Genomic DNA, 15,875 nt, shown 5'->3' with positions numbered 1-15,875 from the left:
TCAATGGTTAAGAGCACTTGTTGTGAAGAACATGGGTTCAATTCCCAGCACCTACATGGAGGCTCACCACCTCCTCAGGCAGCGAGCATGCATATGGTGCACAAATGTACATGCAGGTGAAACATTTAATCACATAAAATAGGAAAAATAAATCTTAAAAAAAAAAAAGTACTTGGCCAGAAGGTGGTGGCGCACACCTTTAATCTCAGCAGGCACTCGGGAGGCAGGGACAGGTGGATCTCTGTGAGTTCAAGGCCAGCCTGATCTACAGAGCGAGTTCCAGGACAGGCTCCAAAGCTACACAGAGAAACCCTGTCTAAAAAATCAAAAAACAAAAAACAAAACAACAAAAAAAAAGTACTTGTTGTTCTTCTAAAGGACCCAGGTTTAGTTCCTAGCACTCACATGGTGGTTCACAACTATCCATAACTCGAGTTCCAGGGGATCAAACACCTTCTTGTCACTTCTGACAGTCTCTTATGACCTAAGGCACCAGGCACTCAAGGTAAACTTGCATACACATTAAAGAAAATGAATGCATCTGAAAAAAAAATGGAACTCTAAATACTGTTAAAAAGAAAGAAAAGAAGCCAGAACTCAAGGCTTCTTTTATCAGGAAGTAGTTTGTTGTATCAGTCATCAGGCTTTGTATCCAAAGGCTAGAGCCCCAAATGCTATAGGGTTGGGGCTTTTATACATTTTTGTCTTCCATATATGCCTATATGCATTTTGATTGGATGTTTTAAACTACTAGGTAGTAATGGCTAGAATGAGAAAAGAGGGCAAAGAGAGGGGCTACAGGAGAGATGTGGTCAGTTTGCCTGGCCATAGGAGGGCGCTGACCAGCCCATGTGTACATGCATGAACACTAACCAGGAAACAATGCTTTTTTGTAGTTTTCTTCATCTTAGCCCTTGGGAGACGACGACTCCTCCTCCTACCACAAGAGGGCAATGTGTGATGCTCTAAGGGGAAAGACGCCAAAATGTTGGAGACAGAACACAGCACATGGTATGTCTGCTGAGAAAAGACACAGAAAATGAGTGGAGCCAGCATAAGAAAGAGGCCACCTGGGCTGCAAACAGAAAGGCCCTATGGGTAGGGGCTGCCCAGGACCAGCGAAGCTCAGATCAAACCAGCACAGTGTGCTGGACACGATGCTACAAGACTTCTTGTTTTTCTTGTTAGGTTCCAGCCTCACTCTGGTCCGCTGCTCCATTGCTGTCTCCTATTCCTCCCTTTTGGGATGTTAATATTCACCACCCAGGAACTCCAAGGTAAAAGCAAAAACATCAGGTGTTCAAGGTCATCAACTGTACTGAGAGCTGGAAGCCTACCTGGGCTTCTTGAGACACTACCAAAACCAAAAGACTGGACACAGTGGCCATGGCGCAAGCCTTTAATCCCATCACTCGAGAGGCAAGGGCAGGGGGATCTTTTAAGTATGAGGCCACTCTGTTTACATTTAGAGTTACAGGATAGCACAGTGGAGATCCTGACTAAAATAAATACATATACATAAAACCATGACTCTCAAGGACATATATCAAAAATTTATGTGCCTCAAGGAAACCAGAAAGGTGCCAAAGGTAGTTCCAGGAAGACTCAAACAATGGCTCTGAAATAAAACAAGAGGTTGGCTGTAGGCACACAGAGCTAGCTATTCAGCTACCTTCCAGGTGATGTATTGGCAGAACTCATTTGCAACCCACCAGCTTCTTGCAAGTCAGTCTCTACTAGAACAGTGTGTGGACTTCAAAGATAAGAAGAAGAAAAAAAAAAAAAACTGCTACGTTTAAATAGTCAGGTGTCCCAAAATTAGTTTGGTAAACGATGCGGGGAAACTAGAGGGCCCCCAGTCATCTTTCTGGTGTATTGTCAAATTTTCTATAAATTTTCTCTTAAAACGTTTCCCCCCCGCCCCGCGCACACACCCAACTCTCTGTCTCTTTTTGTTGCCATCTTTTTCTCAGTCTTTGAAACCTATCAGTCCCTCTTACTGTTTTCCGTCTTTTATCCCTGCTTACCTTTGTATTCGAGTCGATAGCTAGAATTTCCATGTCTCACCTTCCTAATCCCAGTCCTTTCCTTTTTCTCTCTTCCTCACGCTAAATTTTCTGACATGCCTCAGGTCCTAATTCTCTGACTCTAATGAATGAATCTCCACCCCCTTTCATTCAGACTTGTATCCCGGGTGTGTGGTGCTCACTTATATTCACTGTCTCTCCTCTCATCCAGTCTCCGCCCCCGCAATCTTTGGGCCCTTCTCCTCCTCTTGCTCTAGACTCTGTGTGCGGGTATCTCTGCCTCCCTGATTCTTACCTTCATAACTATCTCGCTGGGTATTTGGTGTCCCTGTCTCCTCCCCATTCCCTCACCACAGAACCGGACAGCCTTTCCTAAACCAGGTAGTCCGGGTGTTACCCGGGAAATCACCAGGTTTGGTCCCCCAGTTACCATGGAGCCCTGCTCAGTCCCACCCACCGTGCAGAAATACTAAAGAAGTCGGGTGGTGCTGGGCTTGCACACACGCAGTGCCCTGCCGACTACGACTCCCAGAAAGCATCTAGCTGAACATTTCACTCAGCAGTTCAGGAGGTAGCTGAGGGGGCGCCCCTCCCGAACCAGGGTTGCCATGGAGACGAGGAGGCTGACGGCGTCCTAGTGAGAGCGGTGATTGGTGCAGAACCCTGCAAATCCTGGGAAGGCCTGCAGAGAATTGACAAAAATGTGGTGGGGGGCATGCGCTGTCTGGAAGGTGGTGCCGCCATCCATTGCCCCCCGAGAGGATTGCGCACATCGACGGGGCCCTGACGCCTGGATTCGAGACGGGGAGTGTGGGAAGAGACGGCCAGGAGTGCGACCTGATCGTTGCGACCAGCGCAATCCCCTGGGGACTGGAAGAAGGGTAGAAACGGAGGCGGGGGTGGGGGAAGGGCAGGAGGGCTTGGAGCTGCGCGCGGAGTAGTCTGGGAGATGTAGTCTATTCTGGAGGAAGCGAACGGGAGTGCGCATGTTCAGAAGCGCGCAGCCGCTCTCGGAGCACTTGAAGGGAAACTGGGAGTCCCTCCACCGCTAAGCCTCAGGAGGGGATTGAGGAGGGGTGGGGACTGCGGAGGGTAGTGAATTCTGGGATTCCGGCTGCCCGGGCATATACCTAGAGCCCCGGCAGGGGTGCGAGCACTCCCTGCAGGCGGGCCCTGTGCTGTCACGCCAGCTCGTCAATCGCCACGGCGACTGGTCACTTAGGTACCCTAGAGCGGTGGTGCTCGCGGAGACGTCTGGGAAATGTATTTCCGGAACCTCATTCTACTTGCTTAGCTGCTATTTCTCGCAGAGTTGACTCGGCACCCTGAGGCGCAGAGGTGTGACTCACAGAAATCAAACTGCTTCTAAGTTGATGCCATCCCAATAATAAATTCAGATTTTCACGGAGTCCCAATTGCAGAAAGCATGTAGGGAGGGGAAGTCAGCCCTTTTACCAGTGAGGAAACTGCAGTTCACATTAGGCACAGAGGAGTCAGCATCTCAAACCTTCCTTGCAGACTGTTGCTCCAGTGATTTGGGGGCCTTTGAGGGTCCTCAGAAGTGCCCCTGTCACCTCGGAGAGAGCTGAAGAAATGGATCGTTGCTAAATGTGATGAGTTAGCTTCAGGTGTTGGGGAGGAATCGTGGAAAGGTAGCTATCTCTTTGAGACCACAGCTGGGGCCTGAGAGAAGAGCAAGTCCGAGACTGGATAGAAAACATTAACAGGCTGGTAATGGTAGTCGAAGAGGAGGCAGCAGGGGCAGGAATGCCCGGATATAAGTAAAGCGGCAGCGGCTGCTATAGAAAAGAATAGGATTTAGGGAAGAGCCCACGCAGCAGCCTGTACATAGAACAGGGGAACCTACCAGACATTGCTTAGGGCCAGCTGTAGAGAAAATCAGCAAAGCAAGCTGCTGAGCTAGAGTTACACGGGTGTCTGGGGGTGTGGCTGGCCTGTCACAGTACCTGTTCCCTCGCATGTCCTCTGCATGGAGAAGGTCTCAGGGTCAAACAATACAGCATACGGTAGGCACTCAGTAAGCATTCACTGCCAGTCTGTCCTTATTCCAGATGCCTCATACTATGCCTTCCCTAGGGACAGACACTGGCCTGAGACCTGATCTGGTACTCCTGATGAGACCCACTGTGCTGGGCTCCCCAGGCCGTGCACCCCCAGAAAATGAGCCGGTTGTGGTGAAGCTGGAGGACTCTGAGGAGGAGGGAGAAGGCACTCTGTGGGACCCGGGCCCTGAGGCTGCACGTCTACGCTTCCGGTGCTTCCGATACGAGGAGGCAATTGGTCCTCAGGAAGCCCTGGCCCAGCTCCGGGAGCTGTGTCACCAGTGGCTTCGCCCAGAGGTACACTCCAAGGAGCAGATGCTGGACCTCTTGGTGCTGGAACAGTTTCTAGGTGCACTGCCCCCTGAGATCCAGACCCGTGTGCAAGGGCAGTGGCCGGGCAGCCCTGAAGAGGCTGCTGCCTTGGTTGACAGGCTTCAATGGGAGCTGGATGGGCCTCGGAAATGGGTGAGTCAATAGCTGAGTGGAAGGTCAGGGCTAGAGCATTGGTCAAGCTTTGCTTCACTCTGGGAGTTTTATGCCCAGCCAGACTTGCTCGTTGGTCATATGGAAGTGTCCACGGGTAATGGGGATCCTTTGTGTGGCTGCTCACAATAGGAGCCCATACCTGCATTACCTTCATTCCCCAAGTTGGATGAGACACAAAGGGTACCAGGCAGCCCTGTGCCAGCAAACAGTCCTTTTGCTTTGAGCTCAGGGTCAAGGGAAGGGAAGGGGGAGGTTTAGGACTTTTGAGGACCTAGTCAGTATATCTTGACCAGGAAATCCTGCAGTGGAGTGGATGCCCATGGACCCACCCCACTCTCTCCTTGTTCGGTGCATCTCCCTAGGTCACCGTCCAGGTACAGGGAAAGGAGGTCCTATCAGAAAAGATGGAACCCTCCAGCTTCCAGCCTATACCTCACATCAAGCTCCAAGCTCCAGAGCCTGGGGCTGAAACTCCCCCTGGGGTCATGCAGGAATTGCCGGTGGACCTTCAAATGAAAGAGGAGACAGAGGTGATGGAGAATCCAGGTGAGAGCAGGCAAAGTGGGCATGGCCTAAAGCCTGGCTGGGCAAAGCTGTCTGCACTCCACTGAGCCAGGCCTTGCTAGATGAAATCGTTCCAGTGCGCCTCTGGCCCTCTTCCTCCCTGTAGTCTAGCACAGCACAGACACGATCTCTGACCCCCCACAGCCCCATTTCCACAGCTTTCCCCAAGCATCGTGGGACAGGCTGCCTCGGGACCCACAGAGATGCAGAGGCACAAACCAGCACCTGTCTCCTCTGCTTGCCTTCCAGAAAACCCTGCTTGACCCCATTCCCCACTGAGCCCTCAGCGACCCCGCCTTGTCCTTCCCAGCCTTGAGTTCCTGTCCCTGTCTCCCTCGTGTCTGGAACCCAGCACCTAGCACCACTAGGAAGGGGGGGGGAACTTTCTTGAGCTACCTGGCCCCACTCTTTCTCCTCAGAGCTCCTGGAGTCTGGGCCTCCTCCTGCTGCCCAAGAGGCGACAGCTGCTCTCCTACCTAAGGAGGCCCAGGTGAGCCCTACACAGACTGTGAACCACCCTTTGCCCTAAGAGCCAGTAACGGGCGGGTGTCAGATAGGCCCTTTGAGCCTAGCCAAGCACAGTCCAACGGTGACCAACTGTGGTTTCAGGGTCATGGGACAGCACTGGACCAGACCTCTCCTCACAGCGACACTGAGCCTGATGTGCCCCCATGGAGTGAGGACCCTGTGGCCCTGTGGCATGAGGAAGTAGGGGGCATCTTCTCACCAGGTTAGTGAGACAGACACAGTGGGACTGAGCCCTCCTCGTCATCCCCTACACCCATAAATCCTTCTGTCCCTACTCAAGACAGCCCTATCACTGTAGTACCTGCGTTGGCATTCTCTGCCACTGACCCCTTGGCTCCTCCTGACTTTGCCCTGTATCGTAATACCTTCCTGAAAACAGACCCTGTGTTCCCCATACCCACCTCCTGTGCCCAGTCGTGGAATTCTGCACGGCCTCCAGACCCCATCTTGCCTGTTGGATACCAGAGCAGGGAAGTTTGGGACCTGGCGAGGAAAGCTTACTAGTGAACAAGGCAAGAGTAGTTCTGATACAGAACAGCCCGCTGCTGAGGATGGACCAGGACCCTGCCCAGTCTTCCTCCTCTTGATTTACTTCCCTGTGTGAGTGCATCATCCTCTGAATCCTGGTATGGGAGGTAAAATTTGGAGAGGCCACAGATAGCCTCAGATAGTTGTCTAGCCCTGGTAAGATAGTTTTTTTTTTTTTTTCCATACTGGGTATGGAGCTCAGGGATCGGGCATGCCAGGCAAGCACAGTCACAGAGCTACACCCCCAGCTTCCCACTGATGGATTATGCACAAGAACTCTACTACTGAGTCATGCCTTCAACCTCTCACTGGTGGAACCTAGGTATTTGTTCCACCACTGAGCCATGCCTTAGCCCCTCCTAGGGAGGAGTTTTACCACTGAGCTATACCCCCCATCCCCAGAACTATTCTGTTGGACTCATTCTCAGGCTTCTTTTTTGTTTGTTTTTTTGTTTTAATTCCTGCTGTTGATGAGTCCTCTCTGTTTGAAATTCACGTATCTCACTAGTAGGAAATTGCCTTGAAATGTTTCTTTGGAGCATGATGTGATGGTGTAAACTGAGGCTCTTGGCCTCTGAGATGGTCCTTTAATGTTACCACTCCAGTTTTCCACCACCACCACCACCACCACCACCACCACCACCACCACCACCACTCTTTGTTCTGTGTGTCTTTGAACATGGGTATGTGTGTCAGAGCACACATGTAGAGTTCAGACAACTTGCAAGAGTCAGTTTCCTCTCTGTGTCATGAGGATCCTGGGGATCAAACTCAGATCATCAGGCTTGGCAGCACACTGAGGCAGAAGAGAACATCCAACACAAGCCCCCGGGGCCTCAGCCTTCACCTGGCCTGACCAGCCCTGCCTGTGTGCACAGGGACCACATTGTCTTGCTTGGACCTGCTCCTCTCTTCATCCACAACTCCAGTCTCTCAGCTCTCTTGCAGGCACATTGCTTCCAGCCCCTTGGCTGCTCCCTCCTTGGGCTGCTCTTGCTGTAGACAACCATACTTCTTGCTTTCAAGCATCAGTTTATCTTCGCCTCCATGACTCCTGTCATGCCCCTTGGCTGCTTGCCTCATCCTCCAACTGTGCCTTTTGTGGAGGCCAGAGTTTTGGTTATTAGGAGAGGGTCCTGTTTTGTTTTGAGATGGATCTGCTATATCCTAGGCTGGCCTGGAACTCAATATATAGCTGAGATGGACCTTGAACAACTGATCCTCCTGCCTCTACTTTCCAAGTGCTGGGATTATAGGTGCAGGATACCTCTCCTGGTTTAGGCAGTGGTGTGGATAAAACCAAGGGTTTCATGCATGCCACAAGAACTTTACCAGCTGAGACACATCCCAGCTCTGTTGGTGATTTGGTTGTTGTTGTTGGTGGTGGTGGTGTGTGTATGCTTGTGTGTGTGCATGCTCGTGCATGTACATGCATGTTTGTATTTCTGCACACACACTTGTGAACCAGGGGTTGAACCCTGGGCTTTTTGCACATGCTAAACATGCAGTCTACTATTAGAGCTATACTCCCAGAGATCTTTTTAGTGCTTCATTATGATACTATTTTAAATTTTTTTAATATTTATTTATTATGTATACAATGTTCTACCCGCATGTATGCCTGCAGGCCAGAAGAGGGCACCAGATTTCATTATAGATGGCTGTAAGCCATCATGCAGTTGCTGGGAATTGAACTCAGGACCTCTGGAAGAACAGCCAGTGTTCTTAACCTCTGAGCCATCTCTCCAGCCCACTATTTTAAATATTAACATCATGCAAGGGACAGCATTAACAGGCTGGTAACATGCAGATACAAATGAATTCATTAAAGACACAAGTCAGAAGTAATTTGATACATGGTGGCACCTCAGCAGACAAGACAGTAAAAAGAGCCTGTCTTCACAGAGCCATTGTACAGGCTGCTTTGGGTAGCAATGAGTCTCCAATGTTAAGTGCATCTCAGTGTCCTGGAGCCCTGCAACAACTGCGTTTGAGGTGTGACCTGGTTAGCAACAGCCTAGCCTGGAGACAGTAATGGTTTGTCTTATCTTGAGTCAGAAGTGGCTCAACAGGACCACCCATTCTAAACAGGCATCTACATTTTACAGCTAGGGCTTGCTCTACATAGTTAGCAGTTAATAGTCCTGCTCAGATGTGGCAGCTTCCTTGCCCTGAACCCAGCCTACCATGAAGCAAAAGCAAGCTTGTTTCACAAGGTTAGAGCAGTTCAGAACAACATCCATAGTTATACATTCACATGGTGAAAACTCCAAAAGGTGTACGAAGAGTACATAATGCAATGCCCCATCTGTGCCCAACAGCCAACATGACAAGTTCTCTGCCTTCCAGAAAGAATCTGTATGCAAAGCAGACACAATATAACCATGTACTGCATAACAGTGTGTTGTTGGTCAACCAAGATCACGAATAACAATTATCTTATGATATTGACAAAGCTAGACATGGTCTTACACACCTAGCACTTGGGAGGTGGAGGCAGAAGGTAGGCAGAAACTAGAGGATTGCCATGTCTTCAAGGCCAGCTTGGACTACAATGTGAGATCCTGTCTCAAAAAGCTGGGGCTATGACCGGGCGGTAGTGGCGCACGCCTTTCATACCAGCACTCGGGAGGCAGAGCCAGGCGGATCTCTGTGAGTTCGAGGCCAGCCTGGTCTACTAAGCTAGTTCCAGGAAAGGCACAAAGCTACACAGAGAAACCCTGTCTCAAAAAAAAAAAAAAAGCTGGGGCTGTAAGATAGTTCAAGAAGAGTACTTGCTAAACCTGATAACCTGAATTCAATTTCTGGGACCCATATTGGGGAAAGAGAGACTCATTCCCACAGATTGTCTTCTGACCGCCACATATGCACCATGGCATACACATGGCCATATAGACACACACACACACACACCAAAAATATTTTAATGTAAAAACCCAAAACCACTTGATGACACTGTTCTTGAGAGTTTTCCGTTTAGTTAAGCAACACATACCTAAACAGCCAGGTGCTCAGTAGCCTTTTATAAATACAAGTAGAACCAGTCTAGGATACATAGTGAAACACTGTTTCAAAAGCACAAAGAAAACCAGGAATGGTAGCACCGGCCTTTAATCCCAGCACTAGGGAGGCAAAGGCAAGCAGATTTCTGTGAACTTAAAGCCGGCTTGGTCTAGTTCCAGACCAGCCAGAGCTACATAGTGAAACCTGTTTTGTTTTAAAACAAAAAAGCAGAAAGGTGAAAAGAAGTTTTATGGGACTAGAGAGATGGCTCAGTGGATAAAAACACAGGTTGCGCTTCCAGAGGACCTGAGTTTGGTTCCTGGCAGCCACATGGTGGCTCAGAATTGTCCCAGAGAATCCTGTTGGCCTCTGCAGGCACTGCACACACAGGGTACACAGACATACCTGCAGGCAAAACACCCATACATATATAAAATAAAAATATTTAAAGATGAAAGGGCTTTTTGTTGTGGTGGTGGTAGTTTGGAGTTTGTTTGTTTGTGGGGTTTTTTGGTTTGGTTTCTTGTTTTTGGTTGGTTTTCTCTGTGTAACCAGGGAGTCTTAATCTCACTATGTATTCAAGACTGATATCAAACTTACGTCAGACTTCCTGCCTCAGACACCAAGAGTGCTGGAATGATAGGCATGCACAACCATTCACTGCAAGAAAAGTTTAAAGGCCGGGCGGTGGTGGCGCACGCCTTTAATCCCAGCACTTGGGAGGCAGAGCCAGGCGGATCTCTGTGAGTTCGAGGCCAGCCTGGACTACCAAGTGAGTTCCAGGAAAGGCGCAAAGCTACACAGAGAAACCCTGTCTTGAAAAACCAAAAAAAAAAAAAAGAAGAAGAAGAAAAGTTTAAAAAGAAAATGTTTAAGGGGCTGGAGAGTTTGCTCAGCAGATAAGAGGGTATCCTCCTTTTGCAGAGGACCCAGGTGGGGTTCCTAGCACTCAGGTCAGACAAACATACTAATCTCCTGTAACTCCAGCTCCAGTGACTTCTGATGTCACAGCATTCACATGCACATAGACATATATACACACAATTTCAAATAAAGATACTGGGACATAGCCAGCTGGTGGTGGCACATGCCTTTAATCCCAGCACTCAGGAGGCAGAGACATGTGGATCTCTGTGAGTTCCAGGACAACTAGGGCTATATGGACCCTGTCTCAAATAAAAATAGTGTTTTCAAATGAACAACCCTGGGGCTGGAAAGAATGGGTGCCTCATAACCATCTGTAACTGTAGTTCTGGGGACCTGACACCCTCTCTGGCCTCCTCTGGTCCCAGGCATTGCACATGGTACACAGACATACATCCAGGCAAAGCACCCATACACATAAAATGTGTTTTAAATTTTTTTTCAATGAACAAGCCAGGTATAGTGATGCACACCTTTAGACCAGCACTTGGGAGGCAGAGGCAGGCAGATCTCTGTGAGTTCGAGGCCATCCTGGTCTACAGAGTGAGTTCCAAGACAGCCAGGAATACATAGTGAGACTCTGTCTCAAAAGACTTAATAGACAATGAACCAACCTTGCTTGGTGAGATGGTTCACCAGGAGCCCCATGGTGAAAGGAAAAGACCAAATCCTGCAGGTTGTCCTCTGACTTCCACATGTGCACTACAGTATAAGCACACACACCAATAAATAGGGTTTTTTTAAAGATTTATTTATTATGTATACAATGTTCTATCTGTGTGTATTCCTGCAGGCCAGAAGAGGGCGCCAGATCTCATTACAGATGGTTGTGAGCCACCATGTGGTTGCTGGGAATTGAACTCAGGACCTCTGGAAGAACAGTCGGTGCTCTTAACCTCTGAGCCATCTCTCCAGCCCCAATAAATAGGTTTTAAAATACATTTTTTTTAAAAAAAAAAACTTGAGGCTAGAGAGTAAGCTCAGTGGTTAAAGAGTGTTTACTGCTTTTCAAACCCATATCAGGATGTTCACAATGTCCTGGAACTCCAGTTCCAGGGGATCTGATGCCCTCTGACCTTGTAGGGCACCTGCATACACATGGTGCACATAAACTCATGCAGTCATGTGTACATGCACGTAATATTTACAAAGAAATCTTCATGGATGCCCAAATGGCCTTATTCCCATTTTCACACCATGTGCTTGGCAAACAGCAGGGGTGGCCACAGGTCTTCAGGCAGCTCTGTAGACTCCTGGATCACTGTGGTCACTCCTTTGTCCACAGTACTTTGGGTTCATTGTCATTAAATACTGGAAAACCCTGTTCATAGGTCATTAACACCAGTAGGAACACAACTACTAAACAGAAATACCTAAAAGCGTGATTCCTGGGACAGTGTGAAACACTACTGCTTTGGGTTTTGTGAGTTGTTTTGGGTTTTGTTTCAAGACAGTATCTCATGTAACCCAGCTGGCCTTGAACTTGATTGCAGTAGATGACAACCTTGAACTCCTACCTCTATCCCCCAAAATCTGTGTTTGGAAGTACTCAACTACCACTCGCTATTTTGATTAAATTTTCCAACCCAGCCTGTGTTGTACCAGCAATGCATACACAGTTAATATGGAAACAAAGCTAGAGAGATGGCTTAGCAGTATACTGGCTCCTCTTGAAATTCCCAGCACCCACGTGTCAGCTTACAACCATCTGTAACTCCAGTCCCAGGAAATCCAACCCCTCCTTTGGCCTCCACAGGAACTGCAGCCACGTGGTCTCGCCTGGTATACACACACACAGCCAAAAACACCTATACATGAAAAAATAAATGGTAAAAAAAAAAAAAAAAAGAAAGAAAGAAAAAAAGAATGTGGAAACAGGCTGGGGTGTATAGCTCCATGGTAGAATATGAGCCTAGCACATGAGACCTGGGTTCAGGTTTCATCACTGGAAAAAAAAAAATGCTGGGAATAGGAAACAATGTGTCAATTCAACCCCATAGTGAATTTTTCTAAGCAGGGAGTAGCCTGTTGTGTGGAGCTTAAACAATTAGTTACATTATTTCTTGTTCACATCCTTCCACGGTGTGACTGTCAGGTCACCGTGGATTGACCAAAGCTGCTGTAGTTAAATTAATTAGCTCTTAGTCTCTGGAGAGTTGTTAGCGTGGCTTTTGATTCTGGTTTCCTTTGGTACATCCTAATTTATCTTACTTCCCTTTGGTGCCTCATGGATTTTCTGTCACCCATTTTGTCTCCAGCCTCAGTTGCCTTGGTGGACACCTCATCCCTCGCTTAGCCTCATACCCTGGAAGCTCACTCTGTAGTTCATTGTGGCTCAGGCTCACACCTTGGAAGGTTCACTCTGTAGCCGGGACATGGTTCTACATAGACAGTTCCCATGTTCATCTCATCCCCAACCCCCAAGCCTACATGGAATCCCCTTACTCTGATATGCGTGGGTCATCTCAAGTGTGGCAAATCCAAACCCAAGACTAAAGAACTGCATTCCCACCCCCACTGCTTCCTGTTGATGTCACCTCTGGTCTTTATTGAATCTACATTCTCTGCTTCTTCCCAGACCCTCACTGCCCACCTAAACTGGGTCCCACTATCACCCTAGAATCCTTTCCCAAAGAGGTGTTATTTTCCCCCAACGACTTAAGTCTAATCAGGAAAGCCTTTACACATACCTCAGTGTTCTCCTCACTCAGGATTCTGCCCACCTCAGGAAAACCTGTTCAGATACAACTGCCACTCACATCTCCTGTCTGCCTCACCCGTCAGTTTCAGGTCTGTAGTTCACTCTCCCAGAGTTCGTTGGTTTAGGGCAGAGTCTAATGAAGGAATGGGTCCCCTTGTGCAGGGTTTGCGCTGCAGATGGACAGCATCACGGCAGAGTCAGATACGGTGAGCCCCCACCTCCATGTTCCCTGGGATCTCGACATGGCTAGCCTCTCTGGACAGATGCAGTCCCCCTCCCGAGAAGGAGGCTTCGCCCATGCCCTCGCACTCCCCAGCGACCCGGGAGGTGAACAGGACCTTGCCTGCGAGGATCCCTGCCCGGGTGTGGGCCCAACACTGGTGGCGACTCGCTGGCATGCCCCAAAGGGCCGGAGCCGGGGCCGCCCTAGCACCGGGACCGGAGCGGTCCGAGGCGGCCGCTGCGACGTGTGTGGCAAGGTGTTCAGCCAGCGGAGCAATCTGCTGCGGCACCAGAAGATCCACACGGGCGAGCGGCCGTTCGTGTGTGGCGAGTGCGGCCGCAGCTTCAGTCGCAGCTCCCACCTGCTGCGCCACCAGCTCACGCATACTGAGGAACGGCCTTTCGTGTGCCGCGACTGTGGCCAGGGCTTCGTGCGCAGCGCGCGCCTGGAGGAGCACCGGCGAGTGCACACGGGCGAGCAGCCGTTCCGATGCGCAGAGTGCGGCCAGAGCTTTCGGCAGCGCTCCAACCTGCTGCAGCACCAGCGCATCCACGGCGACCCGCCGGGCCCTGCGCCACCCGCTCTGCCCCTCCCCGGAGTCCCCGAGCCCCCGGGCCCCTTCCCGTGCAGCGAGTGCTGTGAGAGCTTCCCACGACGCGCCGTGCTGCTGGAACACCAAGCGGTGCACACTGGGGACAAGTCCTTTGGATGCGTGGAGTGCGGCGAGCGCTTCGGCCGCCGCTCGGTGCTGCTGCAGCACCGGCGCGTGCACAGCGGCGAACGGCCCTTCGCCTGTGCCGAGTGCGGCCAGAGCTTCCGGCAGCGCTCCAACCTCACCCAGCACCGGCGCATCCACACCGGCGAGCGGCCCTTCGCCTGTGCCGAGTGTGGCAAAGCCTTCCGCCAGCGCCCCACGCTCACGCAGCACCTGCGTGTGCACACGGGCGAGAAGCCCTTCGCCTGCCCCGAGTGCGGCCAGCGCTTCAGCCAGCGGCTCAAGCTCACGCGCCACCAGAGGACCCACACGGGCGAGAAGCCCTACCACTGCGGTGAGTGCGGCCTCGGCTTCACGCAGGTGTCTCGGCTCACTGAGCACCAGCGCATCCACACAGGTGAGCGGCCCTTTGCTTGCCCCGAGTGCGGCCAAAGCTTCCGGCAGCATGCCAACCTCACCCAGCACCGGCGCATCCACACCGGCGAGCGGCCCTACGCGTGCCCTGAGTGTGGCAAAGCCTTCCGCCAGCGGCCCACGCTCACGCAGCACCTGCGCACCCACCGGCGCGAAAAGCCCTTCGCCTGCCAGGACTGCGGCCGCCGCTTCCACCAGAGCACCAAGCTCATTCAGCACCAGCGCGTGCACAGCACTGAGTAGGTCAAAACACCTCACAAGGTTGTGAGGCTGGCATCGCCCAACAGGCCCGCCCGGGGCCTGGTCTCCAGTAGGTGCTCAATAAATAGTAGATGATGCCTCCCCACCTGCACGGTTCCTCTGCCCACCTTACGGCTGTTTCAATGTGGGCATATCCTCTACACACACATCCTCCTGGAGAGACCATGCACCCACCCCCTTCCAATGTTAACACTACCTACCACACCTGCTCTTTTGTGGGATAGACTCTGTACCATACCGCTGGCTTACACAGTAGGTATGCCTAGCTCAGATGGGGCAAAGTAGCTACACTCACAAAAAAAGACAGGGTTCTCTGCATCTGCCCTGGTAATTAATTATTCAGGGTCTAGTCAAGAGAGAGGTCAACCACGGCTGTGGTGGCCCATCTTTAATCCCAGCACTCTGGGAGGCAAAAGCAGTTGATCTGTGAGTTCAAGGCTGGTCTGGTCTACAAAACAAGTTCCAGGACAGCCAGAGCTGTTATACATAGAAACCCTGTCTCAAAAAACCAAAGGAAAGTAAAGTGTGTGTGTGGGGGGGGGGGGGGGTTTCCCTACCAACTACATGACTGCTGGGTGACTAAAAAGGGTAGTCTAGCTGTGTGTGGTGGTACACAGCTGTAACCCCAGCACTTGGGAGGCTGAAAAAGGAAGACTGCAGAGAGCCCATGGTCTGGGCTACACCATGAGCTGCTATCTCAACAGCACACATTGAGTGTGGTGGTACACACCTATAAGCCCAGCAGCTGGGAGGCAGAGGCAAGAGCCATAGTTCGACAGGCAGGTCCACATAACAAGTTTGAGGATGACCCGAATTACATAGTGAGAACCGCCCCCCCAAAAAAAGACAAAATACAAATGTGTGTGATGGCACAGACTTGTAATCATTATAGCTATTGAGGAAGTTGAGGCAGGCAAACGGCTAGCTAGTTCACGGCCTGCTTGGCCTACAAAGAAACCTGTTTTTTAAATAAAAACAAACAAACAAACAAAAATACAGGGCTTATGGGGTGAGTAGGAGCATGGCTTAGCGGTAAAGCCATCATCAAGCCTGATGCCCTGAGTTTGGTCCCTAGAACCCACATGTTGGAAGGAGACAACCAACTCATGAGAGTTGTCCTCTGACCTGCACAAGCTGTGTGTGTGTGTTTTCTGTGTTATGTGTGCACATATACACACACAAGTAAATAAATAAATGGGGAAAGTCATTAAAAGGGGGCCATGGCTGGGAATGTAGTTTATTGAGAGCTGTTTGCCTAGCATTCGCCAGGCTCTGGGATGAATGTCTTGTACTTTGAGGACCATTTTTATGAGCTGGAGGGAAAAACAAATCAGGAAAGTTGTAAATCTTGGTTGCTGCTGAGAGGAGAGAGATGGGCAGGAAAGAGAGGGTAAGAGGAAGAGAGAACCATGCCATTTGAGTCAGGGTCCCAGAAAGC

At 50.5% G+C, this 15,875-nt stretch overlaps 1 protein-coding gene and 1 long non-coding RNA gene across 6 annotated transcripts; one reads left to right on the top strand and one right to left on the bottom strand.

Annotated features, from left to right (window-relative positions):
• The first annotated feature begins 2,655 nt into the window (after positions 1-2,655).
• Mzf1 (myeloid zinc finger 1) lies at positions 2,656-14,522 on the top strand. 5 transcript variants are annotated; one of them, XM_052761443.1, is made up of 7 exons: positions 2,656-2,908; positions 3,546-3,679; positions 4,125-4,555; positions 4,939-5,122; positions 5,560-5,630; positions 5,750-5,870; positions 12,987-14,522. In XM_052761443.1, exons 3-7 carry the CDS (start codon positions 4,163-4,165, stop codon positions 14,417-14,419), a joined length of 2,202 nt encoding a protein of 733 aa, XP_052617403.1. In that variant the 5' UTR covers positions 2,656-2,908; positions 3,546-3,679; positions 4,125-4,162; the 3' UTR covers positions 14,420-14,522. The 5 variants fall into 5 exon arrangements, with proteins under 5 accessions (XP_052617403.1, XP_052617401.1, XP_052617402.1 ...); XM_052761441.1 differs by lacking the exon at positions 3,546-3,679; XM_052761442.1 differs by lacking the exon at positions 2,656-2,908 and having other exon boundaries at positions 2,919-3,679.
• LOC128124804 (uncharacterized) lies at positions 9,688-12,979 on the bottom strand. The gene is made up of 2 exons (XR_008222983.1): positions 12,814-12,979; positions 9,688-11,931 (listed from the first exon to the last, which is right to left on the bottom strand). It is a non-coding gene; the product is annotated as an uncharacterized LOC128124804 (long non-coding RNA).
• Positions 14,523-15,875: the final 1,353 nt, after the last annotated feature.

The sequence above is a fragment of the Peromyscus californicus genome, unplaced genomic scaffold (genome assembly GCF_007827085.1).
Source record: "Peromyscus californicus insignis strain IS unplaced genomic scaffold, ASM782708v3 Scaffold_4__1_contigs__length_199733344, whole genome shotgun sequence".
In the NCBI taxonomy this organism is placed as follows: domain Eukaryota; kingdom Metazoa; phylum Chordata; class Mammalia; order Rodentia; family Cricetidae; genus Peromyscus; species Peromyscus californicus.
The sequence above is the reverse complement of the archived record's forward strand: the minus strand, read 5'-3'. Positions and strand labels throughout refer to the sequence as shown.

Bases quoted from the DNA above. Each gene is read 5' to 3' on its own strand.
- Mzf1 (XM_052761440.1), top strand. From the start codon at position 4,100: ATGCCTCATACTATGCCTTCCCTAGGGACAGACACTGGCCTGAGACCT. The intron at 4,556-4,938 runs GTGAGTCAATAG...GCATCTCCCTAG, and splicing joins TGGATGGGCCTCGGAAATGG to GTCACCGTCCAGGTACAGGG. The intron at 5,123-5,559 runs GTGAGAGCAGGC...CTTTCTCCTCAG, and splicing joins AGAGGTGATGGAGAATCCAG to AGCTCCTGGAGTCTGGGCCT.